The 27,526-nt window shown below is 41.3% G+C and overlaps 1 protein-coding gene across 4 annotated transcripts in view; it reads right to left on the reverse strand.

Annotated features, from left to right (window-relative positions):
* The window catches only part of FHOD3 (formin homology 2 domain containing 3), a 417,034-nt gene that overhangs the window by 156,104 nt on the left and 233,404 nt on the right, over positions 1–27,526 (reverse strand). For all 4 annotated transcript variants that reach the window (XM_056332746.1, XM_056332744.1, XM_056332745.1 and 1 more), the window contains exon 6: positions 15,742–15,836. In XM_056332746.1, the coding sequence (XP_056188721.1) occupies positions 15,742–15,836 (95 nt within the window). The remainder of the gene's footprint in view (positions 1–15,741; positions 15,837–27,526) is intronic.

Genomic DNA, 27,526 nt, shown 5'->3' on the forward strand with positions numbered 1-27,526 from the left:
TCTCGGTCACAAGATGTGTCCTAGCTGGTCTCCTTTCTTGTTCTTTACCTGCTGCAGGCATGTGGCAGCCACCACTAATGCTGCTGCTTCTCCAGAGCAGTCAGAGAAAATGCATGTGTGTCAGCATTCATCTGCATGCACCCATACCCGCGCAGGAAAGCAGAAACCTCAGATGGAGGCAGGAGGTATTCAGATCTACTCTAAAAATTTTCAAATTTTCATTTTCCTTTGGTTCTAAATATACAGGACATATAAGCAAACTTTTTTACTGACAAAGCGTGATTTAAAATTAAATCAGACACACAAATTAATGTTTCATGGTTTCAAAGAAAAGGGTAAGTTTAAAACCTCCTGATGCTCCAACAAGTAAAATACCTCCCTTTTTTCCTCTCAACCTGCAACTTACATGCATGTGGAAAGGCAACCTACTGCAAAACCTTTAGAAGGTAACCCTTTGAAGTAGGTAGTAATGTGAAGTATTCTTCTGTAGGCTTAACTTTTGTCTGGAACTAAAGAATAACTGCAATATCAGGATGCTATCAGTGCTTTAACATCTATAGTATCATAACTGCTGCAGACTGGGATTGAACTATTCAGACCTGTCAAAACATGTTGTGCTAATGACCTGTAAGTAAAGGCAGCCTGGTGATGTCCATCTGTTCCGCATAACTTCGTGTCTGTTTAGCCAAAGATGACAAATAATCCTAACCCACCCTTCTGAGCAAAAAGGGAAGAAAATCAAAACAACCCCCTAGATGAGTAATTGCAGTAATACTATATCAGGTGATGACATCACGAAAATCTTGTGCTCAGTTTTCAGATCCTGTCCCATGGCCCAACGCCTTGGGACACCCTCTGAGCACTTGCTGTTGCTATACAAAACCCACCCTACTAAAGGACAAGGCTATCCTGTTTGACATATACTGCAGTTTCTACTTTGTGAATTGACATTTTCTGTCTGATGTGCTGCTCTGAATGTTGACCTTCCACTGTTGGAAACCAAACCTGGGCATTCATGTTGCATCCCCACATCAGAAGGGGACAACAAGGAAGTGAGAAGGGCCATCATGCAGGCCAGTGATGAAGGCTGAAGTGTATCATGTTTCTAAGTAAACGTGGCACAAATCTCACTATCAGATCCACAGCTAGTACAGATGTCCATCAGAGCAAACCACCAGGCAGTGCAGATCTGGAAGCAAACCTACCTTCAGGTGATCCATCATGTCTTTCCCTCTACAGCCATGCAGAATCCTTACTACAGGGGGCTGTACAGTTCCCATGCGTGGAAAAGTGGCCCAACAGCCATAAAATATGAAACCAGCATGTATATGGGGATGTTAGACTACAATGAGGAATACAAAAAGCAGCAGTGACCTGAGCACAGAGCACTGCAAACCACCGAGAATGGCTGTGACACAGAGAACAAAATACAAAGTGGATTTCTATTCTCTCTATTTAAATGAAAACTTGGTGAACAGAAACTCAACCCACATGGGATTAACAATTTTGAGGCAATTCCATACATTAATAACTGTGGGAGTTTCTTGTCCCATTACTGCATTTCCCATTTATATTCTGCAAGACAAGCTGTCATATGCAAAACTTGACTGGGGAAGCACTCAAACTGCGAGTTAACGAAGTGTTGCATTTCCATCCAAAATCATAACAATAAGATGCTTAGTCAATGACACAGTGAAATTTAAAAAGTACAATGGAGAAAAAATGGCTTCTGAGAGGATGCTTGAATTTTATTACTAAAGAAGGAAGCAGCTACACGCTGCTGGAAATTTAAAAGACAAAGCATACATTTGCTACAGTACTGTGTCTTCTAATAAGAAGAGGAAGTTCAAAAATAAAGGGGGCCAATCTATAAAAATCCTATGCTGGCTGAGGTAGTAACAGTATTTTTTATATTGAACAACACATGCTTGTTTTCATTAATGTGGTCTTCAAAAAGGAAAATGGGGGGTAGGTAGGAGGGGAAACCAGAAAGCGCCTGAACTCCTTGTTTGACTGCTGTGATCGAAGAGGATCAGAATATGGAAAGAGAGTACACATCCAGATGAGAGTCATTTCAGTGTATCATGCCAGCCAGTTACGGAACCTGCTGGTACACTGGAAATTATTCTGAAAATACTTATAAACTACCACTAGAGGACTGCAGAGGGAAAAAAAAAAAAAACCAACCAACCAACCAACAACAAAACAGAACAAAAAAATAAACCCAAAACATATCAGAGAACCTTTTCTTTTCATCATGATCTTATGAAATGTAGAAGAAGTTCACACATTTTATGAAACGTCTTCCTTTGTAAGGACTAGTCCTGTAACTGAGGAGACCAACATAAAATCTATGAGGTAACCATGATGAGTCCTAAGGCAACAACCTAGTGAGGCACCCGAGCTGGCTGCAACTCAGAGATTCCTTGGGGTATGCTACATGCGGAATATAAAGCCATCATATATGTTTTGGTGGTTTCCCTTTTTGAGACAGCTTTTTTTTTTTTATTGTTATCCAAGTACCTTCAGCTAGTAGCTGTTGCTTTAAAGAACAACTATATCTAAATAAAGGAATGACAAGCATTTTTTAGTGATGCCAGAAGGACAAATATGGTAACAATTAGTATTAGGTTCAACTTTCACCTACGTATCTGTCTTCAACACGTATAATCTGTCCTTCCACTCCCTCACGTTCTTCCCCCAGGGCTCTAAAATCCAAATACCAATTTTCCAGATGAGGGACCGGGTCACAAAGGGATTTGGAAACTGGTTCAAGAATGTGCCTGGAAACTGGATTCAGCCTCAGTCTCCCAATGTATGGACTCCCTCCCGAGTCGGGCCATTCTTCCAGGCTAAGCTACAAGCAAAACACTGGTATATTAACTGCTGTGTTGGCTGAACTGTCTTGGATCTGGTTTACATGACACTGCGAAAAATGTTGGATACCACTTTCTTTGCTGCAGGCAGGATTCCACTACTGCACTGTATATATGGCCACCAGGAGAACAGACAAATATAAGAAGAAAATTAAGATCAATTTAAAAAGAAAAATAAAGGTAATGCAATATTGATTAATACAGTTTCTGTCTCAAGGAGTCTCCAGAAAGACAGAATATTCAGAAAAAAACCTGAAAGAGAAGATTAAACAGTACATCTTTCCAGAAAAAGATGGATCCTAAATGCCTCACATAAGCAGACACAGAATACACAGCGGATTCAATTAATGCTTTTATAGGAGTACCAGATCCTTGAACAGTCAAAAATTTGAACAGACTTTGTGTGGAATTTCTGCTGTTGTTTCCTCAAAAACTGTGCTTGCATTTCTGCAAAATCTTGTAATCTACACCAAGAGTGCAGTTCTTCTCAAAAATTGTTAGTAACAGGTGAGAGAAAGAAGCAACTTGGTAACAAAGTCTGAGTCTCCAAAAGTTCACTATAAACAGTGAGAAAAATGAAGTGTTTAATAAAAGCATCCTAACCATATCCTATAAATGAATTAAACTATGCTTGTCACAGAATGAATACCATAGATAAACACGTGATAAACATGTCATGTCAACCCAAAGGTCTGTTAAGATAAGGAAAGACTGCCTACATCCTTCAAATCTAAGTGAATAAGTAAAAATAAACCATAATGCCCTTTAACAGTCATAAAACCCCAGAACAATAATACACACCAGAATATAAATGTATATTTATGTATATATACATTTATATACATTTATATATATATATACATTTATATATATAAATGTACAATATAAACCAGAATCAGTCGTTGAGCAGACTGGTACAACAGCTAGTTTAACATACAAACATATATGATAATACATGCAGGTGTATCAGACTGAAAATTACTTCCAAAGTCTTCCAGTGTCAGAAGCTGTCTTGGAGAAAAGGGCTCAGGGGAGCAAGGAAAGTTTGCCAAGTGGCTTCCCACCAGGATGCCTACACTTAGGGCTACAGGTAGGTGCCTGCATGAAGAGGCACTTAAAAAAAGGTTTCTTTAACAGTGCCAAAACCACCACACAATTGGACAACATGACTGATTGGACCAGACCAAAGGGAAATGATTACGATAAAAAAAAAAAAAGAGAAAAATGAAAGGATGCACTTTATTGTAAAGCACCTAAACAGTTCTATGATTCTGTGATTACCTGGACTTTTTTGTATACACTTAACTATTAAAAAGATTAAAAAACTACATCATCTGACCTTCACTAAAGGTCTCAGCTAACAGATTTGAATTTGGTGGTATCTCAATAACTGACTATGTACCAGAGCAGCTTTCCTCGCTCTTCATCAAAACTCTCTAATAGCTCACATGCCCTCTATCAAGTCTCATAGCCACTGCCAGAAAAGACATATCCCTGGATCACCTAAAAGCAACAGAGACCAGAAAAGAGTCAACTCTGCAAACTGAAGCATTATGCATCTCAGTTCAGGAAACAGTGCTTCCAGAAAAGATTCAGACATAACTGCTTACTTTAATTTTAAAACACTCCTTAAAAATGCAGCTTACTGAACACCTGACTTTGAACTAATATTTCTACCCTGCAAAATAAAACCTTAGCTATCTCAAAAGGTTTGGCATAATGATCACAATGTTTTTTATATTGGCCAAGCTGATTTCTATGTTTAGATATGCATAAAAGTCTCAGGTCTGTACTATAAGCCTGGATTATTATCACTTGCTTTTTTGTCCTTGGAGCAACTCTCATTTTTTTTCACTCTTCCATCTGACAACTTATGGTTGCAAATTTTCTACTTTTCTTCTTCAGGCAATTGATTTTATAGTCAAAAGACCTTTCATACTGGTGGCTTCAAGCATGCTGGAAAAAAGTAGGCTCCGTTTTCTTACATCTCCTCCCTCAATACAGACAAACTTTACAACTGCACCTTCTCCTTTCACAGGAATGCTGGATGTGATGCCTGTTAGAAAACACTAGTAGCTACTAGAAAAACAGCTAGGGTCTGCGGCATAATAACTTGCTCACAGCTGAATGGTAACAGACCTGTGACACTAAATTACTGTAGTGAAGGACACCAAAGTAATTCTAAAAGCTAGCACTGACTTCTAGGTTGTTTTCCAGTTCTTCCCCCTACCTAATTTTAGTATAACACTTGCTTTTTTCTTTCTTCACGCCTTCCCTTTACAACAAGAAATTTGTACATCTGCATACATGCATGGCATTTTCTGGGAATATTTGGACATACTTCACTCATCACTAACATTTCTCATGCAGATTTGAACAGATGAGACAGAGTGAAAAGTCGGGCCTGAAAATTGGCCATGTTGTAGGCAGTTAATCATTACATTTTCTCATTCTGCACTTTAAACGAGTTGAAATCAGATCTCTGATATGCTAGGAGGGAACTATGAATTTACTAGTATCACCTTAATCTACATGAGTTCATTTTGAACACAGAAAACTTCGTCTTCAAAGTACTCAGAAGTGAGTGCAACAGACAGAGCTACAGGAATGGTTATTGCTGCAGGAAAGGACTACTACAGACTCTCATGTTTGATACAATGACTTTGAAGCCCACCTAGAAATACGGTTGATAAAGAAGAGTAGAACTCGTAGCAGTCTGTCTACTGAGTTGGATGCACCAAAGCGAGTGCATAATGTAGTCTGCACTGGCTGGTATATCCTATTCCAAGTTTATTGCAACATCCTGATCCTTATCTTCAAAGCACTAATTACATACAATTCAAAATAAACTCTGTTCATGCAACAGTGCCAATACAGTTTCTGAGTGAAAGGGGAGGGAAGCTCTCCGGTGACCTGGATGAGCGTTGGTTGGCTCAAGCCCTTCAGAGGCAGGAAGTAGGAAAGTTCCGATAAATCCAGGATTTTGTTTCTCCCTGACACACCCGTTTTCATAACAACAGTTCAATAGCCAAATGCACAGCAGAATAAACGTAATGGCCAGCCGCTAAGCTGACATGAACGTTCAGAGTTTCACTGAACTCAAAGCAGCTCTGCCTGTTCACCATGGCTCACGCTTTCAAGCGCAGGGCAGCCCATGGGTGAGACCACACTGATTTTAGGACTTGAGGGATGACCTCAGCTTCTCTCTGAACCCTTCCAGAAAGCAAAGGAACCTGAAAGCCTATAAGAATGACACCTAACTGACATTTCTACCTGGGCTAGACGTGAAAACAGGACAAAACCTCAGGCTTATCAGAGTTGTGGCTGGAGGTGAGAGAGACAATGCAACCTATATAGCTTGTATGTTAGCTGTATGTGGGGTCTCATTTGTCAGAGTCTGCAAGACAGTTTGTTAACCATCAAGGCAGCAGACTGGGAAGAAGACAACATGTGAAATTAATCACAGTAGGCCCCCAAGCTGTGTAATTTTTCCTGGATGTTTAATTCTTCTAGCTGGCCAGCTTTTCTCAATCACCTTCCAAACAAATAAAGAACAAAGTGCAAGACAGTTTTACAGCACAGCTTCCTGCTCATGAAGATCAGGCATATTCCTATGTATATTCGTTCTCATCGTCCAGGCAATGTTTACTCAGAGTTGGTCACCCATACACAAAATGATTTTTTAAATATATCCCCAGAAAAAATAATGAGATGCAAATACGTTGCATTTCCCAGACCCTCAACAAGAAAGTATACTATCCAAGTTTTGGTGGTGATTTAATTCAACGTGTGTTGGACTTTAGTACTAATAATGCTACTATTTTGGTCCTATTCATATCTGGTAAGCCCCTTAGATTTTTAACTTTCTCCATGACTACAAACCAGGTTTTGGTATGTATTTGTAGACACACTTTAATATTGATTTGCATAAGATTTGATGAGAACTTTCCTGAGAAAAGCACAAATTCATTATATGGTATTCTCTGCTCTGCTTACGACTTCAGTTGAGCACATGCATGAATAACTTCTGAAATGGAGACTGATTTAATCATGTTCTTAAACTAAGTATTTACCTCTACATGCTTTAAATGATTCACTGGTAAGAACAATTTTAGTGCTTTTTGTAGCTAAGACTATTTCTCTCAAAATTTTCATGAAATGACTTAACCATACGCATGTTTTAACATGTTACTGGCATCATGCAGGAAAAGCAGCCCTACTGGACTTGCCTTTTATAATCAACAAATTGAGCTGCTACAACTATGTTCTGTTTGAATGTTGTGGGTTTCTTTCCTTTTGCTTTGAAATAGATTTTCTTCTTTTTCTTCTTCTTTTGGATTGAACTACATTTTCAAATATTCAAAAAGTCATTACTTCAATACCAAAGAAAGCAAAAGATTCATAGAAGGCACTGGGAACAGCTTGCTAGTTAAATTATTTAGCCTTGCCATCTAGGACCCAGACAGAAGCAAAGTAGAAAACAAAAATTAAAACAAGATGTGAGATAGGAATCTTTAATCAACCTTGTTGTATCAGCCTGGGCCCAGCATTCCACCCTGTCTTCTGAGGTTACCCAGTACCACTTTGAAAACGGATTACTTTCCACTGAAAACAATGCCAATAAGGGGTTTTCACTCCCCTGGGGGAAATTAGAACAGCCTGGATCATCAAATGGGAAAAAAATAATCATTATCAGTAGCAGTCAGAAATGAGTGGAAACAAAAGGTGAAATCAGACTCTGGTTTTGGACCACTTAATGCCTTAGACATGCCTTTGAAGGCTGAGGTGGAGTGGCAAAAGCCTGTGGGTTTGTGATGCAAAGGAACATATGCTTCTCTAGTGGACAGTATAAATACTTGGGCTTTTTCCAAGATGTTTGGTTCAGATATGTACTTTTTGTAAACACTCGGTAGCTAGTCCTGGAGAGGGTAAGGCACTGATATGCACACTTTCTATTACCAGGTCAGAGGGAATACCAATACATATGAAAGATTAGATATATTAGCTCATATAGGCTAACAGATGAAAAATACATTATAAGGACTTAATATGGCTTAGTGCATATATGCCTTTAACCTGGTGTCCCTTGCTTTAGGTAAGAGAAATTTTCCAGCCGCTCCTGCCATCACCATCAAACTGAGACTTTACCTGAAGGTGATCCACCATAGAGCGCCACTTGGCTCTGGGGTGCCAGCTGCCAGCATAAACAAATGCCTCAGGCCCCTTTACAACCAGGCTAAATATAACTTGTAATACAATGCAAAAACTGAAGTCCAGCTTCTGCAGCAGCAATGTATAGCTGGCAGAAACATCGAAAGTGGTGAAATATTTCCCACATGCTGTGAGGTTGAAACGTATGTTACGGCATGTGGTCAGTTAAGGCAACACCCTTGAAAGGTTAGTTCACCCACTTTAAAAAAAGAGGGGAAAAAAAAAAAAGGGTAAATATTAAGAAGCCATCCTGAAGGCATGGTTGACTAACAGTCATTGACTCCTACTTCTGTCTTTTAAAATCAAACTATCTGAATGTTCCATGCTATCAACAAATGCTAGAAGAAAACTTAGTTGAGACATATATTTCTTATTTATGTTACTTCTGGCTTATATAAGATGGTCAGAGCCTTGGCCCTGCTATAGCCCTCTTCTGCACTTCTGCAGCAGTACATTGCTGACCTCAGTTATGTATTCAAGTTCTCTGGAAGCCAAGAGCATGTAACCTAAAATAAAACATGTAGTTAAATGCGTTGCTAAACAGGAAACACTGATGAATTGTAGCCTATATATGATGAAACGGTAGTAACGTACATTTAAATTGGGATAATGCTGTAAATGTTTTATGCCAGGGATGTACTAGCCATTGATGAATGGAAAGCAGCATACAGCCAGTCTGTGAAAGGCCAGTGGCACACATCAGCATGGTCACACATAGTTGGATGTGTCTTTCAAAACACCAGCAATGGCCCTAAGAGTCTGAGATGTGCTGATAATGCTCTTCTCTTTAAATAACATGGCAGAGGAACTGCTATACTTCAAAATTCCAATCTAGCACCTATATGATACGAATCTGAAACAGAAGGCTCTTTCTGCCCAGTAACAAACAAGACATCTAATGTTAACTTTCCTCCTGCTTTCTAGCTCCTCACCCTGACACCACTGGTGCCTCTCACCCAGCATAAAAGCAGCAGCAGCAGTGCAGTCACATTGCTGGAATTTTAACCACCTCCCTAGTAAGTTTATTCAGAGCAAATGCAGACAACAGCGCTAAAATTATCAGCAACTTCTGATATTCCATCTATATAAGCATCTACTGATATTCAGAGGTAAAATGCCACAGAATTAACAATATTAAGGACTACAATAGCAACAATCTAGACAGGCTTTCAGTAAGTTGTTTATAGTTCTTCTTTTCCACTAATTTCAAATTTTATTTCCCACCCCTTTCTCCTGTCCCTGTACAGAAGTACTGCTAGGTGCATAAAGTGATATTGGAGCTGGGTACCCAAATTCTAGCTGGTGTAGTGCTCAGTGTGCCAGACCTGAAGATCCTCTGCTGAACATGTGTGTTACACTGGGTAAGCACATGAAATAATACACTACTCCAAGTGAGCAAGCGTGACAGAGCCAGCAGCCCTGCACAAATAGAGCAGAGCAAGTAACAGTGAAGGGTCAAAACCATTACGGAATTTAACCGCCACCAACAAAAAAATAATCAGTGGAAAAGATTAAATAGCCTCCACTGCTGAGTATATTAAACCTGGTCATAGCTTTTGTGGAGGCAAGAAACCATGTGTCGCAGCTGTGGTAGCTGAATGACTGTATTCCTCCTGCATCCGATTAGAGGGATTTGTCCCAAGAGTTAATTGGCAATTTCACTATTCCTTTTTTGTACAGCAGTGTTCGCTGCCTTTGCTGAGAAGGCACCAGCATAGCAGGGCTGCAAAGTAGACCCTAGGTGTGTTGCGAATTCCAGGGGTTCATTTTTCACAGAAAGTCAAAACCACCTTTAAGTGCTTAAAGCAGCTGTCCCACCACACTCTTGACAGCGAGCCTGCCGTACCTTCAGTTAGTTTTTGGCACACAAACAGGGACTTAGATCTCTTCCAAGACAGTCAGGGAATAATGAAAAAGCAACTTTGATGCTACCTGAAACCAAACTATTCAAAGCACATTGAGTGCATTCCTCAGCTGCAGGCACCAAGCCAAGACATGGAGATAATCATTTGGGCTGGTGATGGGGGAGGGAGAAAGAAGCTTAAGGACCTGAGAGCTGAAGTATTCTGGTCAAGAAAATCTAGACAGAATTTAATTTGTAAGGTAGCAATACAGTCATGATTCTCCCCCGTTCCACTGCCAATAGGTGCATTAGAGAATTAAAAGCACAGGCAATTTTTTTCCCCTTTTTTGCTTGTCTCATTAACCTGTTCCATAGAAAATGAAGATCTATACCAAGCAAACCATTTCTCTCCTGTCTTTCACTGCCTTTCCAACTGTGGCTAACATTCTCTTTCAAGATGGCAAATTGTCCAATGTAATGCCAGAAAACAGTGGAACACTTCACTTGGGGAAAAATTTTCTCATTTTCTCCCAATTCCAAACCATACCCTGTGAGCCTGAGATTTGATAAGCATGATTGTTTTACTTTCACATATCTATCAATATAAGTACAAGATAAATCCGTTCTTTCAATAATGAAGCATCTTTTCTTCGACTTGATAATCTGCTGCAGCAGTGAAGTTTGCACGCTGGCATTCTGTAGTGGTTGAAAAAGGCCCCTGGGATACTGAGTTGTTTTTCTCCTCGTGTTATGAAAGCTGTCAGGGGAAAGGGGGAGAGCAGCAGCATCTCTGTGTCATCAAAGCATCTAACAGCAACTTTCCATGACTCAGCCACTTGAAGTTCCTGGAAATTTCTTAGCATTTCTACGCTATGGATTCAACTCCACCAACTACAGCAGCCTCTGAGCTGGCAGCTAACATACCCTGTTCTGGCAACTGTGTCATACAGGTCTATCCTAAACAGGTCTATGTGGCAAGAGCAGCAGCAGTCGCTGCAGGCCTTAATAAACTTCCTAAAGCTGGAAAGCCAAGAAACTAGAGAATTATGTATTTGTGGTTTCACCTACCCTATGGCCCCTCAAGATGGCATACCAGCAGAATCTCTGTTCTGCTTCAACTTCCAACGAGGTGGCCTTAAAAGTGGGTTGCGCACTATATAAATCACTATTCCATCCGAGAAGACCAAACACAGTGGCATATATTCTGGCTTTTGTTTTTTGTCTCCTTGTATGTAGGGACCAAGAATCCCCTGTAGGTAGGTACCAGACTTTGGTAACAGACTTTCTAGGGCTCTTCAGGCACAAGAAAACTTAACATTTTTTGCACTGTTTCCTGCAACTTGAATTGAATCAAACAGTCAAACAACATTTTAGTAGTGTTAGAGGGACCAAGACAGACAGAACCACGCTCCTGTAACAGACACCACAGAGAATGAGGTACCTTGGACCTTAGTGACCAACAAAAGCAGGACTCCAGTCCCCATGCTCCAGCATCACAATCAAAAACAGTTATGAAGCTTTAATAGCTATAGACACCCACGAGCAAGGTGTGCAAGGGGAAACTACACTAGCAGCACACCATGGTTACTGAAAAAAAAAAAGACTGGTGTTTGTAGTGGGTGACTCTGTTAAGGGGCACTGAGGCGCTCACCTGCTGGCCTGACGGGCAGTCCCGTTAGGTATGCTGCCTGCCAGGAGCTAAGGTCTGAGAGGGTGCCACATCTTGTCGAGAACACAGAGTACTACCTGCTGCTACTCTTTCACATGGGCATGAATGATGCCGCAAGCCAGAACCTGGACAGAATCAAGGAAGACTATAAAGCCCTGGGGGTGAAAGTGAAAAATTTTGGTGCCCAAGTTACTGTTTCTTCCATTTTACCAGTAAGAGGAAAGGATGCAGCCAGAAATAAATATATAATGTAAATCAACTTCTGGCTTTGTGGTTGGTGCTGTTGTGAGAGTTTTGGCTTCTATGACAATGGAACATTCTTTGACTAGAGCCTGTTAGGGAGACATGGGTACTCTCAAGATGAGTACCAGAAGGCCAGCCACCTCAAGGGTGTGCGTGGCTATGGTGGAGCCTCTTGCATCCCTCCTGGGAAACCTGACCTGCATGCTCAGTTACCTCTCTGAAATGCCTGTACACCAACACATGCATGATGGAGAATAAAGAGGAAGAATCAGAGATCTGTGTGTGGCCGCAGGGCCATGATCTCATTGCAATCACAGAGATATGGTGGGATAGCTTGCATGACTGGAATGCTGTCATGGATGGCTAGGCACTTTATAGGAATGACAGGCCAGCAATGCAAGATGCTGGAATTGCTCTCTATGTGAGAAAGCAACTGGAATGTATTGGGCTCTTTCTAGAGGTGGATGTAGAATGAGTGGAGAGCTTCTAGGTAAAGATTAAGGGGCAGGTCAACATAGGGGACACTGTTGTGGGTGTGTACTACAGGCCACCTGATCAGGAAAGGGAAGGAGATGAAGCCTTCTACAGACAGCTGGAGGTAGACTCATGATCACAGGCCCTGGCTGTCATGGGGGACTTCAACTACCTTCATATCTGCTGGAAAGACAATAGAACTAAGCACACACAGTCCAGTAGGTTCCTGCAGAGCACTGATGATAAATTTTTGACACAGGTCTGGAGGAGCTGTGTGGAGGTGAGGTGTGCTGCTGGACCTTGTACTAACAAACAGAGAAGGGCTGGCTGGGGATGTGAAGGTTGGGGGCAGCCTGGGCTGCAGTGACCATGAAATGGTGGAATTCAGGATCCTGTGTGGACAAAGCAGGGCAGTAAGTAGGTATTAAGCAGGTATTACAACCCTGGAATTCAGGAAAACTAACTTTGACCTCTTCAAGGACCTACTTGGAGGATTTACAGGGCTTAGGGATCCAGGAGGTAGGGGGTTGTCCAAGAGAGCTGGCTAATATTCAGTCATCACTTCCTCCAAACTCAAGATCCGTGCATCCCTATGAGTAAGACACCAAGCAAAGGGGACAGGAGACCTGCATGGATGAGCAAGGAGCTTGTGGCAAAACTCAAACAGAAGGAGGTTTATGGAATGTGGAAAAAGGGACAGGCCACTTGGGAGAAATATAGGAACATTGTCAGACCATGAAGGGAGGTGACAAGGAAGGCTGAGGTCCGTTTGGAATTAAATCTGAGAAGGCACGTCATGGACAACAAAAAGGACTTTTTCAAGTACATCAGTAGCAAAAGGAAAACTAGCAAAAAATGCGAGCTCGCTGCTACATGAGATAGGTGCCCTGGTGACAAAGGACACAGAGAAGGCAGAGTTACTGAATGCCTTCTCTGCTTCAGTCTGTACTGCTAAGGCTGACCATCAGGAATCCCAGACCCCGGAAGCAAAACAGGGAGTCTGAGAAATTGAAGAATTTTCCCTTGGTTGAAGAGCATCGGGTCATAGATCATTTAGGCAAACCTGACACCCATAAACCCATGGGCCCCGATGGGATACTCCCCTGAGTGCTGAGGGACCTGGCAGATGTTATTGCCAAGCCACTCTCCATCATCTTTGAAAGGTCACGGAGGACAGAAGAAGTGCCTGAGGACTGGAGAAAAGCCAGCATCATTCCAGTTTTCAGAAAGAGCAAGAAGGAGGACCCAGGGAACTACAGGCCAGTCAGCCTCACCTCCATCCCTGGCAAGGTGACAGAAAAGCTCATCGTGGAGGTCATCTCAAAGCATGTGGAGGAAAAGAAGGTTATCGGGAGCACTCAACATGGATTCCCCAAGAGGAAATCACACCTGACCAACCTAATGGCCTTCTACGATGGAATGACTGGCTGGGTAGATGAGGGGAGAGCAGTGGATGTTATCTACCTTGACCTCAGCAAGGCTTTTGACACCATCTCCCATAAAATCCTCACATGTAAACTCCGGAATTGTGGACTAATGAGCGGGCAGTGAGGTAGATCGAGACCTGGCTGAATGGCAGAGCTCAGAGGGTTGTGATCAGCCTCACAGAGCCTGGCTGGAGGTGTTCCCCAGGGGTCAGCACTGTCCAGCCCTGTTCAACTTCTTCATCAATGACCTGGATGAAGGGACAAGCGTACCCTCGGCAAGTTTGCTGATGCAGAACTGGGAGGAGCGGCTGACGCACCAGCAGGCTGCGCTGCCATTCAGCCAGACCTGGGCAGGCTGGAGAGCTGGGCAGAGAGGAACCTCATGAAGTTCAGCAAAGGCAAGTGCAGGGTCCTGTACCTGGGGAGGAACAACCCCACGCACCAGCACAGGCCGGGGCTGACCGGCTGGAAGGCAGCTCTGCGGAGAAGGACCTGGGAGTGCTGGAGGACAGCAAGGTGCCCATGAGCCAGCAGGGTGCTCCTGGGGCCAAGAAAGTCAATGGGATCCTGGGGGGCATTAGAAGAAGCGTGGCCAGCAGGTCAAAGGAGGTGATCCTGCCACTCTCCTCTGCCCTGGTGAGGCCGCATCTGGGATGCTGTGTCCAGTTCTGGGCTCCCCAGTTCAACAGAGACAGGGAACCACTGCAGAGGATCCAGTGGAGGGCTATGAAGATGATTAAGGAACTGGAGCATCTCTCCGTTATGAGGAAAGGCTGAGAGAACTGGGCCTGTTTAGCCTAGAGAAAAGAAGACTGAAAAAAGGTCTTATGAAAGTCTACAAGTATCTTAGGGGCAAGTGCTGGGAGGATGGGGCCAGGCTCTTTTCAGTGGTGCTCAGCAACAGGAAAAGGGGCAACGGGCACAAACTGCAGCAGGGGAAGTTCCTTCTGAATATGAGGAAGAACTTCTCTGTCAGTGACAGAGCACTGGAACAGGCTGCCCGGAGAGTTTGTGGAGTCTCCTTTTCTGGAGACATTCAAAACCCATATGGATGTGATCCTGTGCAGCCTGCTCTAGGTGAACCTATTTTAGCAGAGGGCTTGGGCTAGATGGCCTCCAGAGGTCCTTCCAACCTCGAACCATTTTGTGATTCTGTGACATTAGGAAGTTTCTTTACAGAGGGTGGTCAAACATTGGAACAGGCTTCCTAGAGAGGTGGTTGATACTTCATGCCTTCAGTGTTTAAGAGGCATTTGGACAGTGTCCTTAATAATATACTTTAACTTGGTCAGCCCTGAAGTGGTCAGAAAGTTGGACTAGATCAGGGGTCCTTAAACTACAGCCCGTGGGCTGGATATGGCCCCCCAGGGTCCTCAATCTGGCCCCCGGTATTTACAGACCCCCCCCGCCAGGGGTTGGGGGGGAAACCAAGCAGCCGCAGATGGCTGCCTGCCACTGCATCCGCTCAGCGGCCCCCTGGTTAACCAGTTTGAGGACCCCTGGACTAGATGATAGCTGTAGGTCCCTTCCAACTGAACTATTATATTCTGTTTTAAGAAGGAAATCACTCTGAATTGTTCCTAAGAGTGATCAGGAAAGTTAAGCAGTAGAGAATGGTGAAATTTTAGAAAAGGATTTGCATTCACAGAATGGTAAGGGAAAAAATAACACCCCAAAAAGTCATTCCAAAAAACTTACTTGGGAACTGCAACTGCAAGACCAAAAATATCCTATCCATGGTGAACTGCAATGGCAGCACAGACAGTAACAAGGGCATCTTTGGTATCTTTGCTTTTAAAAGCAGAGTATGTGCCAACAGCATAGAAGAATAGAAAAGTAACAGCTCAGTGTGCCCTGCTTTCCACACAGAGTGTTATGTTCTTATTTAGAACCTAACACACGGTCTGTTTATAACCTAAATGCATATGTAATACAAATTAAATCCTTTTGAAGAACTCCAAAAAACTTATAAAATGAGAATTTTGGAGAGCATCTTACCTTTGATCCAATAAGTGTGTACAGCCATTGGACGGTTTCATTATGATTTATTACTCCATTCATACCATCGACATACAGCATTATCTGGCCCAAAGCTATTGTAAAGAAAAGAGATAAAGTATAATCAGACATTGTGAATACTTTTTATAATCATAAGCACTGCTGGCAATTTTCTGTAAGCAGGGTTTTACAGAGGCATGGAGAGCTGAACTAACAAAAGATACATTGGGCAAGATTGTGCTGGAAAAAGTCCTGAGCAACCGCAGTAACTTTACTGACTTCATCTGGATGGTATTGTTGTGAATTTAATACAGGGACAAGTACAGGCACTTGCTCCTTCCTAGAAGATGCCACATTTTATTATCCCAAAATCTGCAAACAGTATTCTACACATTGCTTACTGTCACAATGGTTCCATATGATGCTTTACATCTTGTAAGCCAAACTATTAACATTTGTTTCAGCACCATATAATGTTTGGAATTAGTATATTTGGATTAAGTTGACAGTTTCAGTGAATTCCAATAATATGAAATTAAAGCAGGATAATTAACACCAATAAGGATAGCAAACATTCACCATTGCACAGTGCTGCATTGCAAATGAGTTTTGGATTTTATTGAGAAAATACAACCACCAAAGCATGGTTAAGAAAGAAGAATCTTTATTCATTTATTCTAAAGCATTTACAACAACATTCCAAAACATGCAGTGAAATATTTTGTAACAATAATTCCATAGTTTGCAATCCTGATAATATGAGACTTTCTAGAGACAGCAGCTATTAAATCTTTTCTGACTGATAAGGACAGACATTTTTTGTAAGGATTATGAGAAGTGGATTAGCAAAATTAATCTATCATCTTCAAAAGTTTCCACTGTCAGATCTTCTGCTTTATAGCAGGAGATCAAAGCACAGTGGGATGAAAAAGAAATCACTGATGTAACACCTTTCAGCACAGCCTGTTGGCATAACAACTCAATTATCTAATGCACAACCTGATCAGCCCCTAGTACACTGCTTGGGGGAGGGGGGAGGGGAGGAGAAGGGAAACCACAGGGTGAGGAACATTATGATGTTATTAATCTTCCAAAGTCATCCTGAATGTTTGCTAACTTTTGCACAGGTTGTGCACAGCGCAGCATTGTTTTCCTTGAGGGCAGATTTTCAGAGACACGAATGTTAGTCAAGCACTTCAGTACCCCTATAGCTAAGCAGCTAACTTTCACGTTTACATTCTTTCTTTTTTTTCTTTGCTCTAGTTGGTTGACTTACAGTTAAAAAAACCTGAGGTACTAATTTCAGGTACTTCTAGTCCTTATCTGATCTGTAACACCAAGCTAGAAGCAAAGTCACTCTACACAGTCAATGAAGACGCAGAAACGGCGAGCCAGGGGGTTACGGCAAGGAGATAACTGGTGTCTCAGGCTGGCTGGGCTGCCGCCGGGGTATGCCCATCTCTCTCCACTCCTCCTCTCCAGGAAGCAATCATTCAGCACCCTCCAAAGACACGTGCCTTGGGTAAATGAAATCAGGTGGGAGGGATACAAGCCCAAGTGTTAAGGTAAAATAAAAGATGTAAGGCAGTCAGCAAAAAGAGATAATATTTACACTGCCTGAATAAATGGCTGCTTTGAAGCATTTCCTTGCAGGTAAAGGAAAGAGGAGAACACTGCTATCCCATCAGTAATCAGAGAAAGTTCTTAATTCTTGTTTTTACTTCCTTTCAGTGCTTAAAAGATTTGGCCCTTGATCTGAATGAGATCTAGTCATGGTAAGGTCACCAACTCCCCTTCACCCCTCCCCACCCCCACCCCACCCCCTTTTTTTTTTTTTTTTCTTTCTTGCAAATTCTTAGATAGAGGGTGAAAAGATTTAATTTGAATTTGAAACAACTTTGAAGTCTGCTTTTAAAGGGAAAACATGCACACAATACAAAGTTATTCCACTGCTTATACTTAAGACTAGTTAGAGTGGATGTGTAAGTGAGATCTGGGATGCCTTAGTCTTCAGCGTTTTAGATATGACTCTTCATAACAGCAATAGGTTAAGGCAAATCAGCCAGCCTTAGAAAGAAGCCAAAAAAAGTTTTAGGGATTCCTAACAATTTTAATTTGCTACCACTAATCTTGCACTCTGAACCCCTCCCACCACCTCTTTTTTTTTTTTTTTTTTTTTTTTTTTTCATTATCAGTGGTACCTTAAGTATATCGCAGTGTCTATATCGTTCAGTGACAGAATGGGTTTTTTGGGTATAGGTGAAAAATTAGTAACATATGAAAAAAATCACTACTGCTGCCACTTGAATAAGTGGCCAATAAGTTTCACAGGACAAAGAGTTACAAAGGACACCACAAAATGATGATGACGAAGATAAGGCTTGCTATGGAGCCATGCTGTCCACATGCAAGTCATGAATCCAGTAATTATCTGCCACATATCAAGCTACCTGCTGCTGCCAGACCTTGGCATGGAGCTTGATATTGCTGTTTCCCGTCTTCAGGGGTCAGAAATATGAAAGCAAGACATTGCAGGCCGGGTTGAGGAGAAATCAGCTTTCATTATGAGGAAGAGTAAGTTAGGAAGGATCTGTATGTACTTCACACAAAGCTGATGCCTTTTAAGTTCTTAGGAAAAGAAGTCCACAAGAAGAGCTGAAAGAGGGAGAACGCTAGTTTCATACCACGTCAAGTGTCTGTGCTAGGGAAGCAAAGGTAACACCTAGCAACCATACAACACAGTGGCAAAATGGAAGAGGCCACCAAAAACACTAGTGTACGAGCAGGCTGGTGGACTGGAGGTTCTTGAGCTCTCCCAGGCTCAGGTCTGGCTGAGTGGAGCAGACCAGTTTTGCACTGCATGGAGACAGACTGGCCACAGAGCACTCTGCACTGTTTCCTATTCTTTGCACCTTTTCTGCCCCGTGGACAGCCTGCCCCCTGGCCCACACTCTAAGTCTGCTGAAATGGCTGAATGCAGTGCAAACTCCACGTGCCACCCACCCCACGTGTGCGTGCCGGCATGCACACAGGCCCACCACCACCAACATGCAGTGCCCTGCCAAGAGCAAGCACACTAATTTGCAAAGCAACCTGTTCGGAAGGCTAATCTAGTCCAAAATCATTTAAGTCCGCATTATACGTTTCTTCAACCGAACTCCTTTTTTTTTTTCACTGAAAAATGAGGAGGCTATTTAATCCATTTAATCCCATCTCTCAGCTATCCAGAGTTCTTTTTGGAAGTATATCAACAACCTACTTGCATTAGGAAAGCTTGCTATTGTGCAACAGGGGGCTAGGAAAGGGGGGTTTAAATATGGAGCACACAATTTGGAATTTCTTGGTTCTCACCACCCTTGTCAAACCCTTAATCTTATGTGAAAGTAGTGTGTGACTTTACCCATAGCTATTTTCAAGTGGAAAATTGCTGGATTTCTTAGGCAAGGCTTAGGTTAGAGAAGGACAGAGCAGCCAGAAACTTCATAGATTTCTGTAAAATAAGAGGTTTAAGAAAGCCTCTAAAAATGTGCCAGTATTGGCGCTGATACTCTTCTGGGATCTTTCCTGTAACTGGACCAAAGGGGAAAAACTGTAGCACAAAACATCATCACAGGAACATCACTTTAAGTAAAAGTCTGTTTTTCTCACCCGGAGTGTCAAAAGTTTCAAAGCTGTTTCTTGCCCACACACCTGCTCCTGTAATCTGCCCTATCCGCTTTGTATTTTACCACAAGACTACCTCAGAGAAAGCAACAGCACGGAATGAGCAGAAACACTATTGTCTTACCCTCTCCTACAAGTCAAAACCCCATTCATCACGCCAAGAATTACAGCAGGGATGGGCTTTGTGACTGCCTTTGTTTCCATCAGAATAAGCCCACATACAGGGTGAAGCCGGCCAAAGCCGGACACTGTCGCCACAGGTTTCAGCTCCTTGGAGAAGCTTCTGTCCCAGGTTCATCTAGCCCTTCATAACCAGCAGCCACAGTGCACGTGACACTGTATGCAACAACGGGTGAGCGTGAATGACAGGCAGAGCTGTGATGAAACTAACGGGGAGGAACCAGCTGCTGAAAGTCATCTTTCTCATTGCCAGTTGAAATCTTATCACCAATGAGAAATTAATGGTCTGTGTGATTCCATTTTAAAACAGATTACTAGCTTACATATGGTATCCTGGGCACTGAAAAGGCATACTCCATTAAAGTACGCATCCTGATCACGAACAAAATTTCAATACCTGTCTCATGAGGGATCCCAGGAGGGAGATAATACAGTTATCTAAGTATTCTGTTACTTCTGAAGGAAAAGAACCTACCTCAAACTTATTTCTCTGTGTTTGCTCTGAGAGGCAAGAACTCAGCTACCACTGGGACTGCCTTGAACACAAAATCTCCAGCTCAGCTCAGCCTGACACACTGGATGCCAGGAGCTTCTACTTTTGCTTATAGCACATTCCCACTGACAGTGCTTGCACATGCACCCTCACGGAAGAGCTTATTTTCTCTGTAATAGCCAAGGATACTGGATAGTTTTTTCCTGATGAGAAATCGTTATTAAATACAACTTTTGTACCATCCAGCTACTTGAAAATGGCCAGAATTGCAGCAGAGTTCCTTGCTTCTAAGAGGTGACATCAGATAAAATAGATGACCTGGCCTCTCTACTGCTTCTGAAATGATCCTACAAAGCAGCACTGTGCCAAATCTTATGACTCACACTCATTCCACAGGACTAGAACCAGCTAAAATTTTTAGGTTTGAGGTTTTGTTTGTTTTGAGTTTTCCTCTCTTACTATTTGTACAGGTTGGTTTTAGCTTCAGTGCAAAATCTGCAGTTCATACACCTATTCCCATTTCTTTACTCCTGTTGAACGTATCTGTAATGTCATCTAGGATGGTGAAAACAATCTTATTCCTGGCCACAAATGCATGACTATTTTCTTTCTCATCCAAATGTCTTTAAATCCCAGCTCTTTACTTAATCTTGTCTTTTTACCCTCTGTTCATTTGTTCTTTCCCTTATCACACATGTCATGGTTGAAACACACTTAGAAATTAATTTTCAGAACTCCCATATTAACCATGTACTAAATTTGTATTAACTGTATTAACCAATAACGGAACGTTTTTTTCAAAAAAAACACATCACAGAACTGATGTCATAAACTAAAACTGCAAAGATAGTTCTGTACAGATTTACACTGCTAGTGTAAATCAGAAGTTCTTATGCTAGCTGACACAATTTAAAGTCTACCTTTTGGTCTTACACAGTACTTTAATAGCTCATAAGTATTTGGAAACATCTGCATGCTAGCTTTAGACCTAGAGTTATTCAAAGTTCAGATCTTTTGCAGACACAACGGGTTTCTAGATGAAAAATTTTTTTTTTTCCATTTAATGGCAAAACAAATGAAGAAACAATAAAACTCATATGGGTTTTAATGCCAAAAATGTGTGACAAAAGTGACAAGCAGGATTTTCCCCTGGATTACAGGCTCAAGGGAAGCTGCTGTCCGGAGGCCATCCTTCGGCAAAGCCAAACCAACCAGGAAGGCTGGACACACCACTCTCCTGTGCAACACGGCTTCCTGCAGCACGCTCAAGCCCTGCAATGTACGTTGCTGGCTGTGATTATAACCAAGTGGGTACACAGGCAGCATGATGTAACTTGCCCTTAAAATCACATCTTGTTTAAAAATCAAGGTCAAGCTTAGCAAGAAACAAAAATCCTTCCTTTACTTGGCAGCTAAAAATGTGCCTTTGCCGTTATTTTAATTCTAAAGAGACAGCACATGTGTATGTTTAAACTCCATGCTTAACGCTGGGTTCTTAAATGGCACTGCCTAGCAATAGTTTCCACTATCCACAAAAGCCCGCAGGAAATACTGGAGGAGATTTTTAACTCTGACATTCCTGACACAATGGAGAGACCTTTAGATCTGTGTTATTATTATTATTACATTCTACCTAATGGTCCGTCTTTAACAATAACCTTAGTTTTGGTGAACCCCAGGGGCCACTAGCAAAGAAATCCTCTCTCAGTGCTGATTACTACGTGAAAACAAAGGGGAACAGGCTGCTAACTCTGGACTTGGAGCAGAGCTTCAGTCAACCCAGAGTCTTGAAAACATGTCCAAGTTTTGAAGCCTTGATGACATTTACAGTCATTCGTGCTGCAGGTACTCAGAAGTCATCTGCAAAGAACACAGACAAACAGTTTGGGTCCCCAAAAATGGATTGTTGATAACAACTCGACAATAAAGCAGGCGCAGGGATCACAGAGCACTTACAAGTCTAATTACTCACTTTGAAAGCAGGTAGTGACTGTGGTTGGAAGCAGGGGGGTAGTGAGTCCCCTCCCCTTCTCTTTGTCAGGGAGAGGTACCTGTGCCTCCACAACTCGCTGTTCTGAGGCTCCTAAACTAGAAGAGCTCTAACTGTTATTTCAGCCTCACCACACCCGGCCTACTTCCCAGTGGTCCTCAGTTGTCCCCAGGGTTGAAGTGAAGAGCAATGCAGCCCTTTCCCAAGGGATGACCAACGCATGGCAAGTCCAGGACTGCAGAAACCTCTGACAGAGTTTTCTCCTCTTCATGTTTCCTCTGTCACCCTTTTCCTCTGGTGTTTCTCACTTTAAAAAACAGCGTGCAGCAAGGTCAAAGGGCATAAAGCAGCTTTAATCAGCTCAAGTGTTTAAGCCAAAGCTGGTCCTTTACATATACCACACAACACCTGCAGTGCCCAAGCTCCACCAAAGCCAAAGGAGCACCTCAGAATTGCTCCTCTTCCAATATTTCTTTTGTGATATTTCTTACAATTTACTTGAGTACAAAGGAAGAATAGACTAAGAGATTACCAGAGAGATCTTCTTGTGAGGTGAGGTATTTGCAAAAGCATCATGCCAGTGCAGGACACTACCCGTGGAAATACTGAAGAATTAACTCCAATGGGCTTACATGCAACTCCCAGCTATGACTTCTTGTACCAAGTACTGATGCTACAGCAAAAGAGAATTTGACTCAGCAGTTAAACTGCTGAATGCCTTTTTATATGAACTGAAATCTGGCTTACACATATGCTTTATAAAAGCTTTGCACGATTAGTCTTAATTGCTTTAAACATTATTTTATTTTGCAGCCCTGACATTTTAAATGCACTACATTCCAGCATGCTTTACAAGATTAATAACATCAGTGTACAATAAGTTAGGTAAAGTTTATATAGTAAAAGGTAAAAACATTTCCTTATTAAAAAGAAATAGATAATTAAAATACTTCATTAATAAACGAGCAAGTCTACTCTAGCATTAGACCGCTATTTTGCAAGCTGACTAAAAGCATGAAATAATAAAAGAAGGAAAGAAATTAAAAAAGGAAAGATATAATTAAAGGAAGAAAGGAAGACAGGAGATGGGAAAAAGACAAAAGAAAAATAAGAAAACAAAAGGTGAACTAGATGGCTTTAAAAGATCAATTCATCCTTCGTGCTTCATAAAGTAAAACTCCTGTAGAAAAAAAAGAGTGTGTGGTAGCCCTGAATTAAGATGACATAACGTATGCATATACAGAGCTGAAATAAGGCAGTTGCTTCTTCACTGAATCAATATAGGCTGGAAAACTGAACAATGTTCTTCCAACATGTGTATGAAGTTACATATTTTTCTTAAGAATTTATATTTCTGGAGTTTTACAGGATTTTCAGAGGAGACTTCCACATTGGCCCACAGGACATCGCAGGATGCGATGGTGAGATTACCAGAGAGATTTTCTTGTGAGGTGAGGTATTTGCAAAAGCATCATGCCAGTGCAGGACACTACCCGTGGAAATACTGAAGAATTAACTCCAATGGGTTTACATGCAACTCCCAGCTATGACTTCTTGTACTAAGTACTGATGCTACAGCAAAAGAGAAGTGGTTTGGGTTTGGGGCAGAAATTAAGATCTGCTGTAAGGATGAGGTGTCTCTTCTCATCTCTCATAAAAGAGTTCACACATTGATTTCAGAGAAGACTCATCTTTAAATGTATTTTAAACTTTTTATAATGGGTTTACCATGCTTAGGCATCCAAGCACTTTACAACAGAAGTAAAACTGAATCAGAAGATCACAGGCTCAATGAGGTTAGATGGCACCTCTGAAGGCTGCCGAGTCCAACCCTCTGCTCAAACCAGGGAAATCCCGAGCAGGTTGTTTAGGACTCTGTCCAGTTGGGTGCTGAATATATCTCTTGGGTTGGAAACTGTACAACCTCTCTGAGCAACCTGTGCCAGTGCTTGGCACTCTCACAGTTGTGGTGGGTTTTTTGTGGTATTTTTTTGGTTGGTTGGTTTTTAAGCATAAATCAAACTTCCCATATTTCAGCCAGCGCCCATGTCTTGCCTCTTGTCCTTTCACTACGCACCACTGAAGTCTGTCTTCTTTACTCCATCCAATCATAGATTTAGTCCCTACCACAATATTTAAATTGAATTCAACTGAATGTAAATTGAATTTTAACCCATAGTCAAGAAACAATAACTACACTGAGCTAGAGGCCACAAAAGAAAATTTACCTTAAATTTAGGATAAAACTAGGGAAAATTAGTGAGACTTCCAAGTGACACCTTAGCCCTTCTATTTGGGAGCCGGTTGAGTAATTTAGTCTGGCAATGTGCTAGATGTGATGCATTGCAAGGCCTTTCCCTCTCCATTAATCATGAACATAAGCCTTTTGTCTGTGTAAACAATACTAATCCTGACTTTGAAGGTACAAGGAGGGTAACACAAACCAACCTTTGCAGAATGGAAAAGATAATTTCTGCAGCTCCCTTTCTTGAACTCCTCAGACACCTATTTACCCTGTACAAAGAAAGGACCTGCAGGTGCTAGCTGTCTTTTATCAATCATTATCAATTACATACACCACATCAGTTTGGAATTCCAGCACCTCCTTTACATGCCAAAAAGCTAAGCCTTGAGAATGAACTCAGCATTCGGACTGGGGAACACTGCAATGTCACACATAAGTGCAGAAGAAAATGCAATTGAAATTCAGTCTTAGCAAAATCAAGCTGATTTTGATTGTCAGACTTAGTGCCTTTGCTCCTGGGGCAGAGAAAAATCTGAGGGAATACATGCTTTTAATTTTTTTTTCTTTTCTTTATTATATGCCAATAGGATCTTTGTTGACTACAGTTAGGCACTTTTGCAGTGATTATGAAAAAAAGCACGCTGTCATGGGGTTCCTGTCCTATCTGGAACATCAAGAGAATCAAGGGGTAACACAGCTGGGCTTTTATCAATGGACTAACACTAGAGAAGAAAAAGGACATACGGTACGGTAAAAGTGTTCACATACGGAGCATTTTTAGTCAGCAACAGTATTTCAACCTTCCAGGATGAAACCTGTCAGTTTTGAAGTGAACAAATGATAGATTCTCACCGCTTCCCCCACCACCCCATTTCTCTTGCAAAAAAAGTAACATTTCCTAATACTTACACTTTTCCTAAACAAAAAGGAAGATTCTCAGGAAGTAAAAAGAGGAAAACCAAGAATTCCTAGCATTATTGTACATTAAGAAAAATAAAAGAAAAAAAAAAAAAAAGATAAATTCCTGTGCCAGTTAAAACTACAGTTCTATCCCACAGACTTCAGCATAGTCTTTGCAAAGCACAAACATTGATCAATGTTCTTTTGTTGTCATGTAGTAACATGTTGTTGCTGCTGTGAGCAGTAATATTTACCAGGATTGCAGTTCCTTTTTTTTTAAGCTAAACTTCATTCTCCAAGGCACTATGCTGGGCATGTAAACAGGGGCTAAGTTTAGCATCCTGAAATAACAGCATTGCAATTGTTAAAATATCTAAATACACTTAAACTAGCCTTTGTCAGGGAGGCTTACAGAGAGTCAAGATTATTTCAGTGGGCACGTAAAGTTACTTTTGCTACTGAAAAGCTGAAAACCAGTCTCCAAAATTCATATATATATGGCAGCACACGCTCAGTAAGCATGGACTTCTAAAAATGATACACACCATATTCCTGAAGAACAGAAAAACAACAAAAGAAAGAAGAATGACAGTCGCTGAGATCGGTAATCCTACCACTGGTGTTTCACATCAGTTCCCATGGGGGGTTCTGCAGGAAACAAAGCATGCTGCCAAAAGTGACACTTTGTTAGCCATCCAGTTTTTAGTAAAATTCAGACACTGTTTATTATAACTGGTAGCATAAGGTGTACTTGGGGAACACCATGGAAGAGCTACACTGAGAACAAAAAATACAAGTAAATTTCTCCAGCTGTATTGTTTCTATATGTTTTTTAATTCTCACATAGCTTCTTTACTTAGCAATGTATTCCAAATGGTGTTCCCTATTCTTCCAAAATAAGGGACCACATGTGAAAATGTTTTGCAGTAGACGAAACATTAAGAAGCACTACAAAATGTTTCAAGTAGGTGTCACTTCTAACATTTCTCAATACTTATAGCTAAACTGACAACAGCTACAGGATTTTACACAGGTCCAAACGTTCCTACAAAGGAATGCATTGGCTTTCTTCATCTCAGACAGAAATGGAACAAGTGCACAGATAGCACAGAAGTATTAAGATCATTATGGGATACTTGAGTATGTTCAAAATATCAAAAAAAATTAAAAGCTTTGTTTACATAATTATGCTTTTTAATACAAATTTCAGATTTCTCCAATGCTTTTGTCATCTTGAAACCAACTGATTTAAAGGGCACTGTAGAGGAGCACAGAAAATCACATTTTTCCTAACTATATTCAAAGCCATTCAAAACTATTGATGAATAGTACATTAAAAGCTTCCTCCCCTGCTCAGGAAGGACTGATTCAAGAGCAGAAATCAGTAGGATAAATAAGAATTCACTATGCTTTAAGTTCAGCAACTAATCTAAAAGAGTTCTTAAGCAAAGTGGGAGAAGGAAGCGTGTCTATTTAAAGCAAAGCCAAGACTGGAAGTTAGGCTTTCTCACCATCTCAGCCTTCTCACCGTGGTGTGTTAGCTACAAAAGATTCAAACTGAACAGCCTGAAAATAAAAGCTGACTGAATCACGATCTTTGTGTCTTTGTCTATTGAGGAATGCATCCCAATATCAAATGTTTTTATATATAAAAAATGCATCTGTCACTTTTTATTCACCGAGCCACCTTTAAAAAAACAATACTGAGTCTATCCTCCTAATTTCTTCATCGTAATTACATCATGACAGATGCCAAAACTGATTTCCTGATGAACTTTTCAGATATTTATTTCTTTTCAGCATGCTCAGCCTGTCTGTAACATTTTGGATAGACTTCACCCTGAAGTAACACGTGTGCCATCATAGAATTAACTTTCATCTCCTGAATTTATGCTTGTTAGGGCAAATGAATGAAAGACTGTACTCTAAGTACTGGATAAACAAAGCCAAAGTCAGCACTAGAAAGCAAACAGATACAACACTTCGTTAAATGTGCTTTTTCTTCTTTTTGTTTCAAGAATGTCTGCTGCTATGTGACATTTATGGTTATACAGTCTCCTTTCAAATCTCACGGTAAAGAATGTGCTTAAGAAACAAGTTCATATCTCCCATTTGAAGTAGACTTCCCACGAGAAAAAGGTGCAAGGAAGAGACATCATTACAAATCCCTTTAAGTACAGAGCTCACGCTCTTCCAAAATATTGACTGAAAATGCTGTTTTGTGTCTCTGCTCATTCATCTCAGATAATGAGCAAAGATTCCTTCCAAATTAAGAGTAATTCTCTTCTAATCCCTCTATTATTTTTTTTCCCCA

The sequence above is a fragment of the Falco biarmicus genome, chromosome 3, assembly GCF_023638135.1.
Source record: "Falco biarmicus isolate bFalBia1 chromosome 3, bFalBia1.pri, whole genome shotgun sequence".
NCBI classification, from domain to species: Eukaryota; Metazoa; Chordata; class Aves; order Falconiformes; family Falconidae; genus Falco; species Falco biarmicus.